Source organism: Pungitius pungitius, chromosome 15, assembly GCF_949316345.1.
Source record: "Pungitius pungitius chromosome 15, fPunPun2.1, whole genome shotgun sequence".
NCBI lineage: Eukaryota > Metazoa > Chordata > Actinopteri > Perciformes > Gasterosteidae > Pungitius > Pungitius pungitius.
The window spans coordinates 13,969,330-13,983,706 of NC_084914.1; the positions used below are offsets into that span (position 1 = coordinate 13,969,330).

Below are 14,377 nucleotides of genomic sequence, written 5' to 3' on the forward strand. Positions count from 1 at the left end.
TCTAATTACTATTCTTCATGCACAAAACCAGGTAGTAAGCTTTAGGGATACCAGTCTCCTGTCAGATTAACTGCAGGAAATGAATTCAGACACTTACTACAGCTCCATCTGCTGTTTAAACCCGTCTGGGTAAAACACAGGCAGATAGTTTGTCCATAACATTGAAAAGTATTGCAGTCCTTTGGCAAGCAGCTTGAATCAAAGATAATTAAATTGTTCATTCCCATAGTCTTTTTTATTCTAAACAAATCCTACAAGAGACAGTGTGTTTTGCATATCGACTTACAATGTTACTGACTATCATTCAAGATTAGTTTGTCTACCTGGAAAGAATTTGGAACTTTTATCACCTCAAATCACCTGCAATGTAAAAATCTACAACCTAAATTTTCACAACTGCACACTACATTGACCCCCTACTGGACACAGCCTGTGCATGCGCACAGAAGCTCCATTGTTGGCCCTCATTCACTTCAAGATGCAAATGGGTGGATTTGAAATTCAGCCTTTGTGTGTTATGCTTGACTACTTTAATGTTGTATCTATGCTGGGGATTATTCTCTCTACAGCGGAAAAAACCTGTGCTTGAATGGCAGTGCCCTCAAAGTAGCTCCTACTACTTTCAATGGCCTCCAAACGAGATTAGACCCGCGGCTGCTCTCAGTCCCAATCCTCTGCATTCACATGGAGCGAAGCCAGCCTGTGTGACGGGTTTTCTGTTTTGACACTGAGTGGATACAGTCACTGCGTATATGGCGTTTTGGAATTGAGAGGTCACTTCGGTTGTTGAAATAATATCCAATATAACATCCTGTGCTCTTTGTGACTGTTTAACATTACAATCGAGAAACCATGAGAAATATTTACTCATGTTATTGAAAGTGAAATATGACAAACACAAAATCGTGCAATAGTTCTGTGTTTTGTAATACTTGGCACATTCTAAGTACATTGTCTTATGTATATAGACACACACACAGTTGTAATCACATGTTACTGCTCATTTTGAGGGAATCAATTTGTACATTTTCTTTTTACAAACGTTAAAAATACATGAACAGATAGAGGCTGCACCTCTAGCTAATAACATGTAAAGAATCATCTTTCACTTTTAACAGAAGGTGTTTTAGCATTTCTACATGCAAAAGACATACATTACCGTATATATAATAAAGGATGTCATGATGATTGACTGGATGTGCTGCTAGGTAGGAACTCAAATAACTTAAATAACGGTTGTATTAAGGTGCTGTGCTCCAATCCCCTGGGAAACTCTCTTTACGGATGCCTCTTTATAATAAGGGCCTTCAATCAGATTTCTACAAGTCATGAAAATGCTGGTCACAACAAAATAAAGATTAGTGAGTCTGTATTTGAACTGTGCAACAGTAGGCCTTTCTCCAGCAATTTGGCCCCATATGGGTCACATTTCAGACTGGGGCCCTTCACTTTGGCACGAGGCACCGCTGAGGAGCAGACGCTCGGTGGTCACTTCCACACCTGCATGTGAGGCCCATGCATTTTACACTGCTGTCACTGCTTAGTCGCTGGTTATCACAAAAAAGGTTGCACCATTCAGGGCAGTTACACTAACACCATTGCTAAATTGCAGAATTAAATAAAATAAAAGTGTATATCAGGTTCCCCTTCCAAGTTCACCCAAGAGAAAGAACGTGAATCAATCAAGAGGGAAAAACTCTGCTCACTAGAGTGTACTCCTTTAATTCTCTGCCTCAAGTGATAATGCTTGAAGGGGTATTGGTCTTAAAGTTTGCGGGGTGCAGTCCTACTATTACTGGAGGTACAAGGTCTCTGGTCGTCCACCCTACTGAGTTCGGAGGCTGGTTTCTGTCCTGTACTGACGTCCTTCATATCCTGAGGTCTTTGCTGCTTTGCACTCAGGTGTCTGAAGGGTTTCATCCCAGCAGGAGACTGCAGGGATAATATACATAATCTTCTTACATTGCAGAATTAACTATCACATCTATTTTAAAACAGCTGCATCAAAACACCTTCATTAACATCTTCTGCAATAGGTAAATATCGCACCATCTAGTGGTCAATTAATATGGAAACCAGTTTGCATGACAATAACAAAGAATACAGTGTTTTATAACAAGACGTAAGAAGAAAAGCTATTCATTAAAGAACAAGCTGTGTGTAAGCAGAAGTAACACTACTTAAATAGATAAGTAAAGACTTGACAACTTTAAAATATTTGGGAATCGTCTTAAATTAGAGTCCTGGAAAAAAAACATACATAGCCATCTGAGGTCAAATGTGGAGCTGAGTAAAAACAGACGTACGGGTTTGATGGATGTGGAGGGTGTGCCGGCGCTGCCGTCCCTCTCAGTGTGGCTCCAGCATTTGCCGTCTGTTGATGTTGAGGCGACGCTGGGGACCAGGGATGGGTCTGGTGTGCCCTCAAAGGAGGTGGGGGGCGAGTCGTCCACAGTCTGTCTTCCTATTGTGGACAATTTAAAATAACATCAACATCCAGTAACCTCACATGTCTTGGTTCTCTCCTCTGCCTCTCTGTTCCTCAGTACTTTTCACTGTATGATAATTAAATGCCTCATTCTAAATTATTACAATCAGTTACTGGCATGTCGATTTTTTTTACTAATTTGACCTTTTTGACACTGGATTTTGCACAGCTATCCCTAATTTTCTGATTGGTTGGTTGTTATCTGTGAAAGCTTTGTATCAAGACGTGTCAAACACGGTATTGTAGCAAAAACTCAGGGTAAACTGCAGGTAACCATAGCAACAATACAGAAGCTTAACTTAATATAAATGACAATGGCTTTGACTCCACTTTGTCCATTATATTCAAACCGTACACCAGAATATATTGTTGCTTATACAATAATGATTATTCAAGCTACTATAACATGGATATAGTTATTTGAATAAAGTTAAATCCTTATCATTGTCTTACTCGCTCTCTGTTCAAGGAGGTCGTGCATCAAGTCCAGCACATTGGTCGGCATAGCAGGCACATTAGTGTCACCCTGTTGGACAAAGCACCCGGTAAGAGCTCCTAGTGTGACTCATTCAGTGAATTTTATTAAAGCAGCTGAAATAATCATTGCCTTACTGTAATCCAGGGGTTTTCTAACAGCTGATTAGCCGACATGCGGTAGGCAGGGTCCGCCTTCAGAAGGCAAGTCAAAAGATTTTTTGCTGTCGAGACAGACTCAAGCCAATCGGTGAGCTTGTCAGCAACAATCTGAAGACTGCAATGCTACATACTGTACTATAATTCATGTATCACTGAGTTTCACCTGCGTCACTGACTGTGCCCCAGATGGGTTGATGAAATGTGATTTCTTTGTCCATAATCTCCTTAAGTAGGTTTGTTCTTGTTTTGGACAAAAACGGAGGCTCCCCACACAGCCTGAAGGGACACACAGCGCGGATACATGTATTCTTTCACACTATGTAGGCATCCATGTACATATAGTATATGTGTGTCTACTTACAAAATGTACATAACGACACCTATGCTCCACACATCACACCACTGGCTGTAGGCACGACCACTCATCACTTCAGGTGCTGAAATTCACATGCATCCACAAAAGTTTGCCTTTTTTGTCTGTCTGAGAAATGGAAATCAGGGGGCTTAAAAAACAAGTTGAAATAGTTTTGACCCACATATCACTAGTCGCAAAGATTGAAAAGAATACAGACACTAAGGGGGGGGCGTGGCTGTTTCAAAGCGGAGGTTTTGAAGCAGTGGGAGTGACAAGCAGCTGGTCTGTTACTCTGTGCAGATTCTTTCACAGTGATACTGCCACACACGCAAAAGATGCAGTTACCAAACTTTCCAGATGTGTATGCTAGATTTAAATGGAGTCAGAGAATGTCATGGATAGCAAGGGGGTCTGAAGTGGTAAAGGGAGCCATTAGGTGGTTTCCTGCCTTTTCCTGCTAATTGTGAATTTCTTTGCCACTTTTCCCCACCACCAGGTTGCTTTTTAAGTGGAATAGCATGAAACCAATGATGTCATTTTGTAGCTTGCACACACTACACATGTTAACTCTTGGCTTGCTATTTGAGCAAAAGATGCAACCCAAATTCCAACCAAGTACTTATAAAAGAGCTCCATGGCAGCACTATTGGTAAACACATTAGCAGGGTACCTTAACGTATAGATATAAAAACACCAGGAATATCTGATTCAGAAAAAGAAGTATACATTTATTTCTTACAAAAAATCCACTTTTAAAATGAATATAACTTTGGCACCCCTTAGTGGGAGAACCACAAAGATTCTGTGGCAGATGAATAAAATGCTACACACTTATTCAAGCTCTATCCATGTGTACTACTCGCGTGTTTACGGAGATATGTGATATGTGAGGTGTCATACCCATATAGATAAGAGTCCCACAGGTCTCCGTCATCATGTTCTCAATCCTGACACCGTTTGTCTTCACCGATAACCCAAAGTCTGCCACCTAGGCAAAGAAAAGCACTTAATAAAAAGGCGATAATAAATGAACATGAAACGTGCTGATGGAACTCAATCAATAATCTGTTAAAATGTGCTTTTTTTTTTTCCTTTTTTCAACGTGTACAACAACAGTAGCTGTTTAGGCTCTACAGGACCACCCATTGGTATAGGGTTATCACATTATTACAAAAGCAAAAAACATATCCAGAAGACAAGACTAACGCATTTGAAATCAAAGTAACTTATGGTGTGCCACAACAACTCTCTTAAAACATGTACAATATGTCAGTGTTTTTTTTGTGTGAGAGAGAAACATACTGTAGTCTTGTTTTAGCTTGGACACCATGTATCTGATTTGACTCGATCATCGATTCACACAACAATTTGTGCACAGCTGGTAAAGATACAACTGAGTAAAGGTATTCTATAAAGGGAGACCATAGGGAGTACCTCGTAACGAGGTCGTTTTTAAAGCCTTTTGTAAAAAATAGTGGGTGAAGAGATCTCTCCATCAGGGGCTTATACTCGGTCCGACAAAGAATGGTTAAGAAGGTTTCTCAATTGGAGACACCATCTTACCTGTATAATAATCCTGCGTTCCTCCTCCTCACCAAGATCATTCATCACCAGAATGTTCTCAAGTTTCAAGTCCCGATGCACAATGTCTGTGAGATGGAAGGAACACTTTTAGAAATACATAATGGGTTCCCATAACGTGCAGATATATGACAAATAGTTGTCATGATCAATATTTATATCAATATTCTCATGAAGCCAAATGATCAATAGAGCTATAGATGGCAGCTCTGATGAAAAGAACCATTTAAGCCTGTGATCAGAGTGCAACGTGATCTGCTAACGTTATTGACCAGGAAAAGACAATGTTTTCCTCAGACTCGGTCGTAGCGGTCGGTTTACCTTTCTAACAGTCGAGCCGCCTCGTTAACAAAACTTGGTGGAGTGAGAGAGGCAGGAGGGAAAATACAATTTGCCCCGGGCTGTCTTGTTCACTGCCCTGTTTGAAGCAACCAATTATAAAACGGAAAAGTGTTGATGGGGTGTGAAAGGTAAGTTAGAACAACTAGTGTTCACAAAACAAATACCTGAGAATGTTTTCTTTTTTTCCTTCATGCATTTAAGTTTTGTTCTGTGTTACCTTTTTATTCAACTGCTTGCTGACAACTAAACACATAATTTCACATTCAGAACTGTCTATTTAATTTATTACATCTACTGTAAATTTACAATAAGCAATTCGAAAACACTCGAGATCTGAATTAATTTTGCTGTATTTAATGTTTACCAACTATAATATAATTATTACTTACAGAGCCACTGGCAATAAACCATTGTTGTTGTAGAATTAAAGCTCAAATCACAGCCGAGGTGAAGTGAGGCTCCAAAAACTGACAGCTCAATGTGAGAAGGAGCCGACAAGTCTGACGAAGGACAGCAGAATTTAATAATGTCATGAATGTTATTTAATAATAATAGAATAAAGCTTTGTGAAGGTTCATACTGGCTTCCAAGTTCAAAACCAGCTCTTTCTCATTAGCATGGTTACACTAAGGGGAGGGAAACCAGCAGAGAGGTACTTTCCAACTAAAACACACCTATTAATCAGTATTGCTCCCTGGCTTGATGCAAATGAGTCATTAGACGCATGTGGCGATGCCTCATTGCCGAGCAATGTCCTAAATTACCACCAACAACAGTTCTTGCTCTAAAAAGGTTAATCAGCATTTTAAAATCCTTATAATGCTCCTATAATAAATACAAACTATGATGGCAATGTGTTGGGATGCAGCGAAAAAAGGTTTGGTTATTAGCAAGTTAAATGATTGATTAATAGTTATTAATAGTAAAGTGGTTATGTCCTGTGGAACTCAACAATTGCTCTGCCGCTATTATATGTATTAAAAAAGCCTAACAGAGCTAATTGTGCGTGTGTGTTTGTGTTTGTGCGTCTGTATGTGTGGGTTAGTTTGAAATGAAGAAGATAAAGATAATTCTTGTCTTGCAGGAGAGAAACAGGGACTTGAAGAATCCCGGTACAGAAACACTCTGTACTCTGATTCACATCCGTGTGAACATCGAGTGACTCGGCAACAACACTGTTTCAATAGTCTGATGCTTAGTGTCATGTTTGTAACAGTGACCACAAACAGAAGTTGTTAACCTGCAAACTGCAGTCAGTGATTTCAGAGAATGGCGAGGTGAGTACTCCAACGAAGGTCATAAAAAACCTCCTTCTTCGTCTAGCTTTCAAAGATGATTTGTAACACTATCAGAATTTCTCTCTGTAGGAGGAAATTACCTCTTTTGTGGAGGTAGGCAACGGCGTCAGCTAAGCTACAGATGATGTGTCTAGTCTCGTCCTCTGTAAAGTACTTTTTCCGTTGTAACAGCTGCTTAAGATCACCTCCTTCGCAGAGGTCAATAACCAAATAAGTCATCTAAGAACAAGAGAGAGAAAATGCATCTGAACAAATAGTCCACTTGGGTGATTATAAATAGCATTCATGCACACGGAGTAATAGGTCATGATATGCGATATACAAAATGTGTCAAGACACGCATTACAAACAACCCACTGTCTCAACTGGCTTACTTAGAGTTTGTTACTTAGAATGTTTGCTTAGATCACCTGGGCCGTGTGGTACACTTCCTGGAGATGTATTATATGAGCATGATACACTTGCTTGAGAATGTTTATTTCATGGCTCAGCATCTTGGCTCTCCGACTTCCTGCCTAAAGTGACACAATGGGGAATCACAATTGATGACTTTTCATTCTGGTTGTGATCATGTTTCTCTCAACATTGAACTTTCCTATGAGTGCAACTTAAAACAGGCTTTCCAGAGAGACGCCAAATGCACTCACCGCTGGTCTGCAAACCTCCTTAATAGCCCATTTTGTCTGTGTCTCAATATGGGTGGCTTCATAAACCACTCCAAAGCTACCTTGACCCAATTGCCTTCCAAATGTATAGATGTCCTATGGTCATAAGGAAGAGAATATGAATACATTTGTAAAACACACCTCCTGTAAGACTGTAAGACAGCACAGGATGTGCCTTGTGTTTCAGATTTTAGGATCATTTCACTGTTTTGAAATGAATGCGTTAACTTAAGACCTGAATCCCAAAGAGCATCCTAATTCCAAGCACTCGGAAAAACACAGAACATTTTCAGGTCTCTGGTGGTGCAGAATATAGTATTCCTAATCAAGTTACAAATGATTAAGTGGCTGCTGCAGTTTGTTCAATCTCAGGTCTAATTAACTTGATCATTATCTGTGTGCATGCAAGGCTGACCACTGGCTGCTTTAGTATTTGGCGATGGGAGAAGTCAAATTCCCCAATGAAGAGTGGCTATATAGCAGCAAATTGAAGTTTCATCCTCTTCTGTTGCAGATATTATTAAGGTCAACAGTGAGTCTGTGTGTCTGTTTCAGTGGTGGCCCTATAGCAAAATACAGAATCATGTAAAGAACCGCTCACCGTACCCTGAGGTCGGCATCATTCTCCAGGTGTGTCACAGGCACATTGCACTCCAGTATGTCCTTGCTGGTTGGCGTGGACACCATGTTAATGCCTAATCCACTAACAAAGACACGTGTCACCTAGAGATGGAAGAAGAGGGCCGTCATTATCCCTTTGAGATTTCCTCTCAGGCCATCGCATGACAGGTTGTCCATAGACATTTAGAGTAAATGGAGATATTTGTTACAAATAACAACTGCATTGTGTTACGACCCCCGGGTGGTCTAGGGGTGAGGGCCATAGACATATGGGCAGAAACCGGTCGTGTGACAAAAGGTACAGATTTATTGGCAAACAGGTAGGCAGACAGGTAACAAAACAAACAAAAGGAGGGTGGATGAGGGTGCTGTGAAAAATGACAACCACAGTCAAATAAAAGAGGTCCCCACAAGGAGGACTATGCCCATCTACACGTTCAAACAAAAGATAAGTTCGTACTAAAGAAAACACAAAGCGCACAGCACCCACTACACATATGTGACTAACAGAGACCAACTGTGTGTTGTGAATTAGTATTAACTCTTGCCCTACTACAAAAACCCACACACAATCAAAGGTACTGGAGCCACAAACTGGCTACGACTAACCGTTTACCCTCGTGCTAACACAGTACGTCACAACGTTATACACCGCAGGCACTCAGGAGGCACACAAGTCAATGGGCTGTCACAAGCTGCCGCGAGCCACCTGTGGTCTCTCCTTTTGAGCAGGATGTGCAGCTGAGGTGGTGACGTGCCATTGGTTGCGCTGGAACAGGGTGGACCAATGGTGGAGCTGAAGTGAGCCTGACGGAGCTCCCCAGAAACCAGGAAGTAGGCGGGGCTTCAGTCCGCAGGACCGCACAGTCTACTTGGCACAGGCAAAACAAAGACAGAAATACAGACAGACCACGGTGACAGCCGTGACAATTGCCATGAGCTATTCTTATAACATAATAAATGTGCACGAATGCGATTATTAAAGAACAAAACACATTTGTGAATATCATTTTACTTGATTGGTTAACATTTATAATTAACAGCGCTGTTTGCAATTTGTCAGTATTATCTCAAAATGTATTACTGACTAAAAGTGTGACATTAACAACACACTGGATCATTTAAAACAATTTTTAAATAGCTTCCTAAGTGTATTAAAGAAACAAGTTTACTAATATCTATTGTCTCATTTGTTTGAATGAGTGGTTTATGACCAAACTTCTGTCTCAGTACCTTAAGCACAACTCACCCAGTCTCGCCAAATTAAATGTAAAGCAATTATCAAGGGATGACAAGGAGCTATGAAGTGAATCCACCACATGAACAGCAATTAATTATTAACAAGGAAGCTGTGTCTTTAACCTCTTCACTGATGCATTATTTTAGCCCTGTCAGGGCTCTCATAGCAGGCCTGTCTCTCCCATTACCTCATGTCTATTTTCCAATCAAAACGATTGTGACAGCCTCTGGAAATTCCAATCACCTCAATCTCAGCTCATTTGTGGAAGACAGAGGCATGTGATGAGTGTATCACCGGGGACTTGAAGGTACTTGAGCAGGGTCCTGCGCACCTCAGGTGCCTCCAAGACAGAGGTGTCTGGTCCTTAGACCCCAGTTCCAAGGTGCAAAGGAAATTGGATATCAGGGTCAGGTCAGCGTGAGAAAGTCGGATCTTAGAAGGGGTAACTAGCAGACACAGGTTCTGAATTGCTTTAAGTTTGGGGGTCGTCAATCTGCAATTCCTAGACCGGTGTTTGTAACACTACCGACCAAAGCACAGTATATTACCCTGTGTTACCTGTGTCTGTTTTTAAACGGAGTCCCTTCAAATGTTTACACAAAACAAAACACTAACAGAGGACCTCAATGGCGGGAGGAAGAAGGCTAACACAGAAAAGTTCAATTGTGGCGCCCAAACGCAGCCATGAATTATTTCATTTGAAATTAATTCAATACTGTTATACACAGTACCTTTGCTACTAGTGTCCAGTTTAAAAAAAATTCGTAAATTGTAAATGCAACTGTTCCTGCTATTCCTCCTAAATTCCACCCCTCTCGGCTCAATCAACATGCAAGAGATTGCTACAAGAACCTTTCGCAGGTTGCAACTTGGACAAGTGTGTTTGTAGCCTGACCAAACTGCTGGAAATAAACTCCCTCTGGGGTTGGTAAGGAGTGGGCACCTTTGCCACCTGTTCACATAAAATGTTTTCCATGAAGTAGCTGGTACATCAGCAGTACAGACATCCTAGAAAGACCATGTCTAGACGGCTTGTTTTGCTGTTGTTCACTTGACTAAGTGACAATATTCTTTGCATGGATCTTTTTTCCCACCTCTTTGTAGACAGAGGATTAACCCGTGGATGAAAACATAATTCTTAACTATGTCCAGCAATGATTAAATGATGGTCGACAGCCCAACTTCACAATGTCAAAACATAGTGGTCTTTGTTGTCAGACATGTCAACCATAAAGAAACAAAGGCTCCATCCTATTCATAGAGTTTGCCTCGTCTCTAGTTTCCACAGGAAGTAATTATAACCACCGATTCATCACAAGTCAAGCCCATACTTGCCTCATCTCTCCATCATTCTGTCACACAATCATTTGTGTGTATTTACCCTACTGAGTATTGAGAGACAAATGAAGCTTAGGCGAAAATTCAGTCAGGAAGACTGGACAGGCGTTGCCATTCTCGGTAGGCTTCCTCTCTCCATGGGGGCACACGGCCAGCTGATTAGGGGCGGGGTCAGGTAGTACCAGCCAACCAGATGTGGGTGATGTTACCGTAAACCAATTGCATCAGGGCTGGCAAACGTTAAAAGACTGTTCTCTCTCTCTGCTGTCAGTTGTCATTTCAGCGCGCACCAAAGGCGACCCGCCACCACCCCTGACACCTCCAATCTACAGCAGTACCTGGCACATCAGGAAATTGGAGCAACTTATTCTCTACCACCATCACCAGTGTCTGGACTCCCGAAGGGGGGGATATAGCTCGGCTCAGCATCCCGGCCTCTGGTCTTTCCTACGGCTGGATGGAGTCCAAGCCCCAAACACATTGCAATAACAAAATTAATGCATGTTATAATAAAGCACTGTTCAAACTTCAACAAGTCTCTCCGGATTGAAATATACGTGGTGCCTAATGACTGAAGGATGGGGAATACTCTCTAAGAACTTTGCAAATAAAATCAATGTCACTTTGGAACAAAGAGAGCTTGGATACAATGCACAAATCTGGCCTTGTGTGCCTTCCCTTAAACCTGCTCATCGTTTGTTACCTCAAGGTAATATGCATTTACTAGAGAGGCTGTGGTGTTCTTATCAGGCTTTGGACCAGAACACAATCCTGTCAACAATGTACAGCAATACAGTAATAGTGCTGCTGATCAACTGGTTTCAAGGGTTATCTTAAGGAGTATCTGTCGATAGAACAACATGAGGGATGCTGATGATGCCGAAAATATTTGTAGATTCATCAATCGACATGAAATAAATCAATGATTTTCTGCCCTGTAGGTCAAAACGGCTTTTTCGGCAAAAAAAGCTCTGTCTCCTAACTGGGAAATGCACCTCTGTTTGTGGCATGTTCTTAAATATCCACCTTTTAAAAATTCTAGTATCATTGTAATCATCACTTATTGTTGTCTACGTGCAATGCTTCATGTGTTGACTATATGTAGTCACCACTTTGTACCAGAGACAGATTCCACTAAAATGCGTCATGTTGCCATTTAGGTCAAGTGTTTGTAAATAAATTTTTTCAGATAATTTATCTAGAATTATATTTTTTCAAATGTGATATGTTTTCCCAGTTTTTAACACTTCAAATCAGTGACCTCTTGTTCTAGAAAAAAAAAAGATATTAGTCTGTTTGAAACAATAAGTACTAAATGGTTAATCGTTTAATCATAAAAAGACTCAATGCAAATATCACTAATAAAAATGATCAGTATTTACAGCCCTAATTCAATGTATGTGTGATTTTCCAGTAGAATAACTGCAGCATATCAACTGTCAGCAGTGGTGTGTCCCAGAATTAAATGGCAAATAGTATGCTGCTGAAACCACGTTGGTAAAACCAGACCATCAAGATAATGCAAATTTAAATTATTATACGGCGCTTTGATTTCTTTAATGAAATAAGTAGCAGAATAAATTAGGCCTAAGCAGCTTCTAATCACGGTGCCTCAGGCTGTAAAAAGCAGCCTCGAAAATATAGCCTCAAAATCAAACACAAACAGAATCTAGCTTACTTCAATTAAAATGTACACTGCTATTCATTTTGCTTGAGCCCAAATATTAAATTTTTCCCCATGTGAAACTTAATCATTTATTGACAGCTTGGCTTTGACGACAAATGATAAACTTCACAGTCCTAATGAAGCGTGGAATTACATTACCTGATGAGACAAGAAATTGCATGTTTAGAATGCAAATATAGAGCCCATCTACTCCGCTAAGTTATTTGGTGACTCATAATATTATGCAGAGAGATTATCAAGGCTTGTGGTCTGAGTGTAGTATATCAAGAACCTTCCAACCTTAAGCCATTAAAGCATACAACACTTACTAAAGAGCTGTAAACACAATGTAATAGATAGCTGACGGACCACGGGGCTAACAAAAAAACGCTTCTTTAAAAATCTATTCCTACATTCAGCAAACAAGTACTGCACGTTGCTGCTCCGAGAATTCCCTCTGTCTCCAATGGTCATATTTAATAAGTCTATTGGAAAGAAAACATGCTTTGCCAAAAGGAAGTAAAAGATCAAATTCTGCCATTTGCTCAGAGCAGTCCACTTGTTGCTAGAAGATAAGGGCCGACACATTCAAATTTTCTCATTGGTTTAATCCTGGTAAAAGCTAATCTCTGCCCTTGCTGGGCTCAGCCTTGGGAAGCTATGAGGGCACACATCAAGAAAAATGTGGGCCTTGGCAAAAAAAACAAGAACAAATCAAATTCATTTCAATGACAACCCGAACGGAATTGAGCACATTTATATCTGAAAACACAGATGTCTGACGTTACACCTTGGGTTATAATTCAGTAATTGTCCAACACGCAAGCTGATCACGTTGACACAAAATGTTTTTTATAAACCGTTAGCCAGGACAAAAGATGTAGGGCAACACAACCGAATAGTAACGAGGCTGTAACTGACCCATTAGATCCAACTTACTAATGAAATCGAGGAGATTATGAATATAATGAATTAACATTATCGGCATCGACAGCTCCTGCTACTCTGGCAGTTTTCAAGTGTCTAAAGAATGGAATAAATCTGTTGTTATTCGCTTTTTAGTACAAAAGGTGCCTTAATTACTTCACCAGAGATCTAAAGTAGCATTTTTTCAACATCTGTCAGACAGATAACTATCATCATCTCAGGTGATACCAAGCAGTTAACAACTGAGCTGATAAGAAGGCAGGTTGCTCCTTTCTAGTACTTAAAGCTAATCTGGTTATTTTATGTTAGATGTCCTTTGGAAATCGGTGAAGGTTTTGTTCGCTCTCTGAAATGTTCCAAGTGGAGATATATTTGCAGTTAACCTCGACTAGCTTGAAGTTGATGGGAACACGTAAGTTAACATTAATTTAAGCTATAGGCAAAAGAGATAACGCCGGCTTTTTAACGGAAAATGAATTTACATTAACGCGAGGCAATTTCCGTATGTCAGCTCTGCCGTTAACTGTAAAACAAAATGTTTCACGTCAATAGTGTAAGAGTGTAGCGAAAGACTGGGCGGTCAACTTTTATCAAAGCTAAAGTAGCATTACCCCATTGCAAACGTTGTCATGGCAACAAAACATGACGCTGCTGAAGACGACCGGCAGAAACGTCTCAAATATAACACATATGTGAGTTTTATTTGTCTTGGTTGGTAAGACCCTTCAGGTGTGAGAAGGTTGAACGATCGCTTCTTACCTCTTGAAGTAACGTTAGATCATGTTCATTTAGCGGATTGGTCTTCAACCAACACACAAACTTTTTCAGTGAGCGGGAATGGAAAGCGAAGAGGGACAAACCTCGAACCATGAATGAACTCTCCTGAGTGCGGGGAGCTTGCAGCGCCCCTTGTGGCTCGTGTGTGTCTAATGACGGACCGGACATTGAAAAGGCACAACGTGACCACCTCTGGACTTTCACCCAGTTTATAACGTGAGCACTGAGCGTTAGTTCTCTCTTTTACTAGTTTTCTCGGTGGTACCCTGGATTTCGGTTGGTCCGTAGTCTCCATCTAGTGGACGCTACTGGTGTGGTTTGTCTGAGTTTTAAAATTCAGTGTTGGTTGTATTTTGGGACATTTCAACCAGTTTTCTGTGAAGATAAAGACGATGACTCACGAGAGAATTGACATTGAAGTATTTTGCATTTCATCCACTAGA

General features: G+C 40.6%; 1 protein-coding gene across 1 annotated transcript; it reads right to left on the bottom strand.

The window, feature by feature from the left end:
• Positions 1-13,977, bottom strand: LOC119209921 (serine/threonine-protein kinase 33-like). Its single transcript, XM_037459566.2, has 13 exons — positions 13,917-13,977; positions 7,972-8,088; positions 7,348-7,461; positions 7,111-7,215; positions 6,781-6,919; positions 5,043-5,128; positions 4,380-4,467; positions 3,486-3,561; positions 3,288-3,400; positions 3,101-3,186; positions 2,942-3,014; positions 2,307-2,464; positions 1-1,932 (listed from the first exon to the last, which is right to left on the bottom strand). Exons 2-13 carry the CDS (start codon positions 8,050-8,052, stop codon positions 1,765-1,767), a joined length of 1,287 nt encoding a protein of 428 aa, XP_037315463.1. The 5' UTR covers positions 8,053-8,088; positions 13,917-13,977; the 3' UTR covers positions 1-1,764.
• Positions 13,978-14,377: the final 400 nt, after the last annotated feature.

Excerpts from the sequence above, each read along its gene's own strand:
- LOC119209921 (XM_037459566.2), bottom strand. The coding sequence starts at position 8,052 with ATGGTGTCCACGCCAACCAGCAAGGACATACTGGAGTGCAATGTGCCT. Across the intron at positions 5,129-6,780 it reads TGCCTACCTCCACAAAAGAG|ACATTGTGCATCGGGACTTG; the intron begins GTAATTTCCTCC and ends TCCATCTCACAG. Across the intron at positions 4,468-5,042 it reads AACGCAGGATTATTATACAG|GTGGCAGACTTTGGGTTATC; the intron begins GTAAGATGGTGT and ends TTCTTTGCCTAG.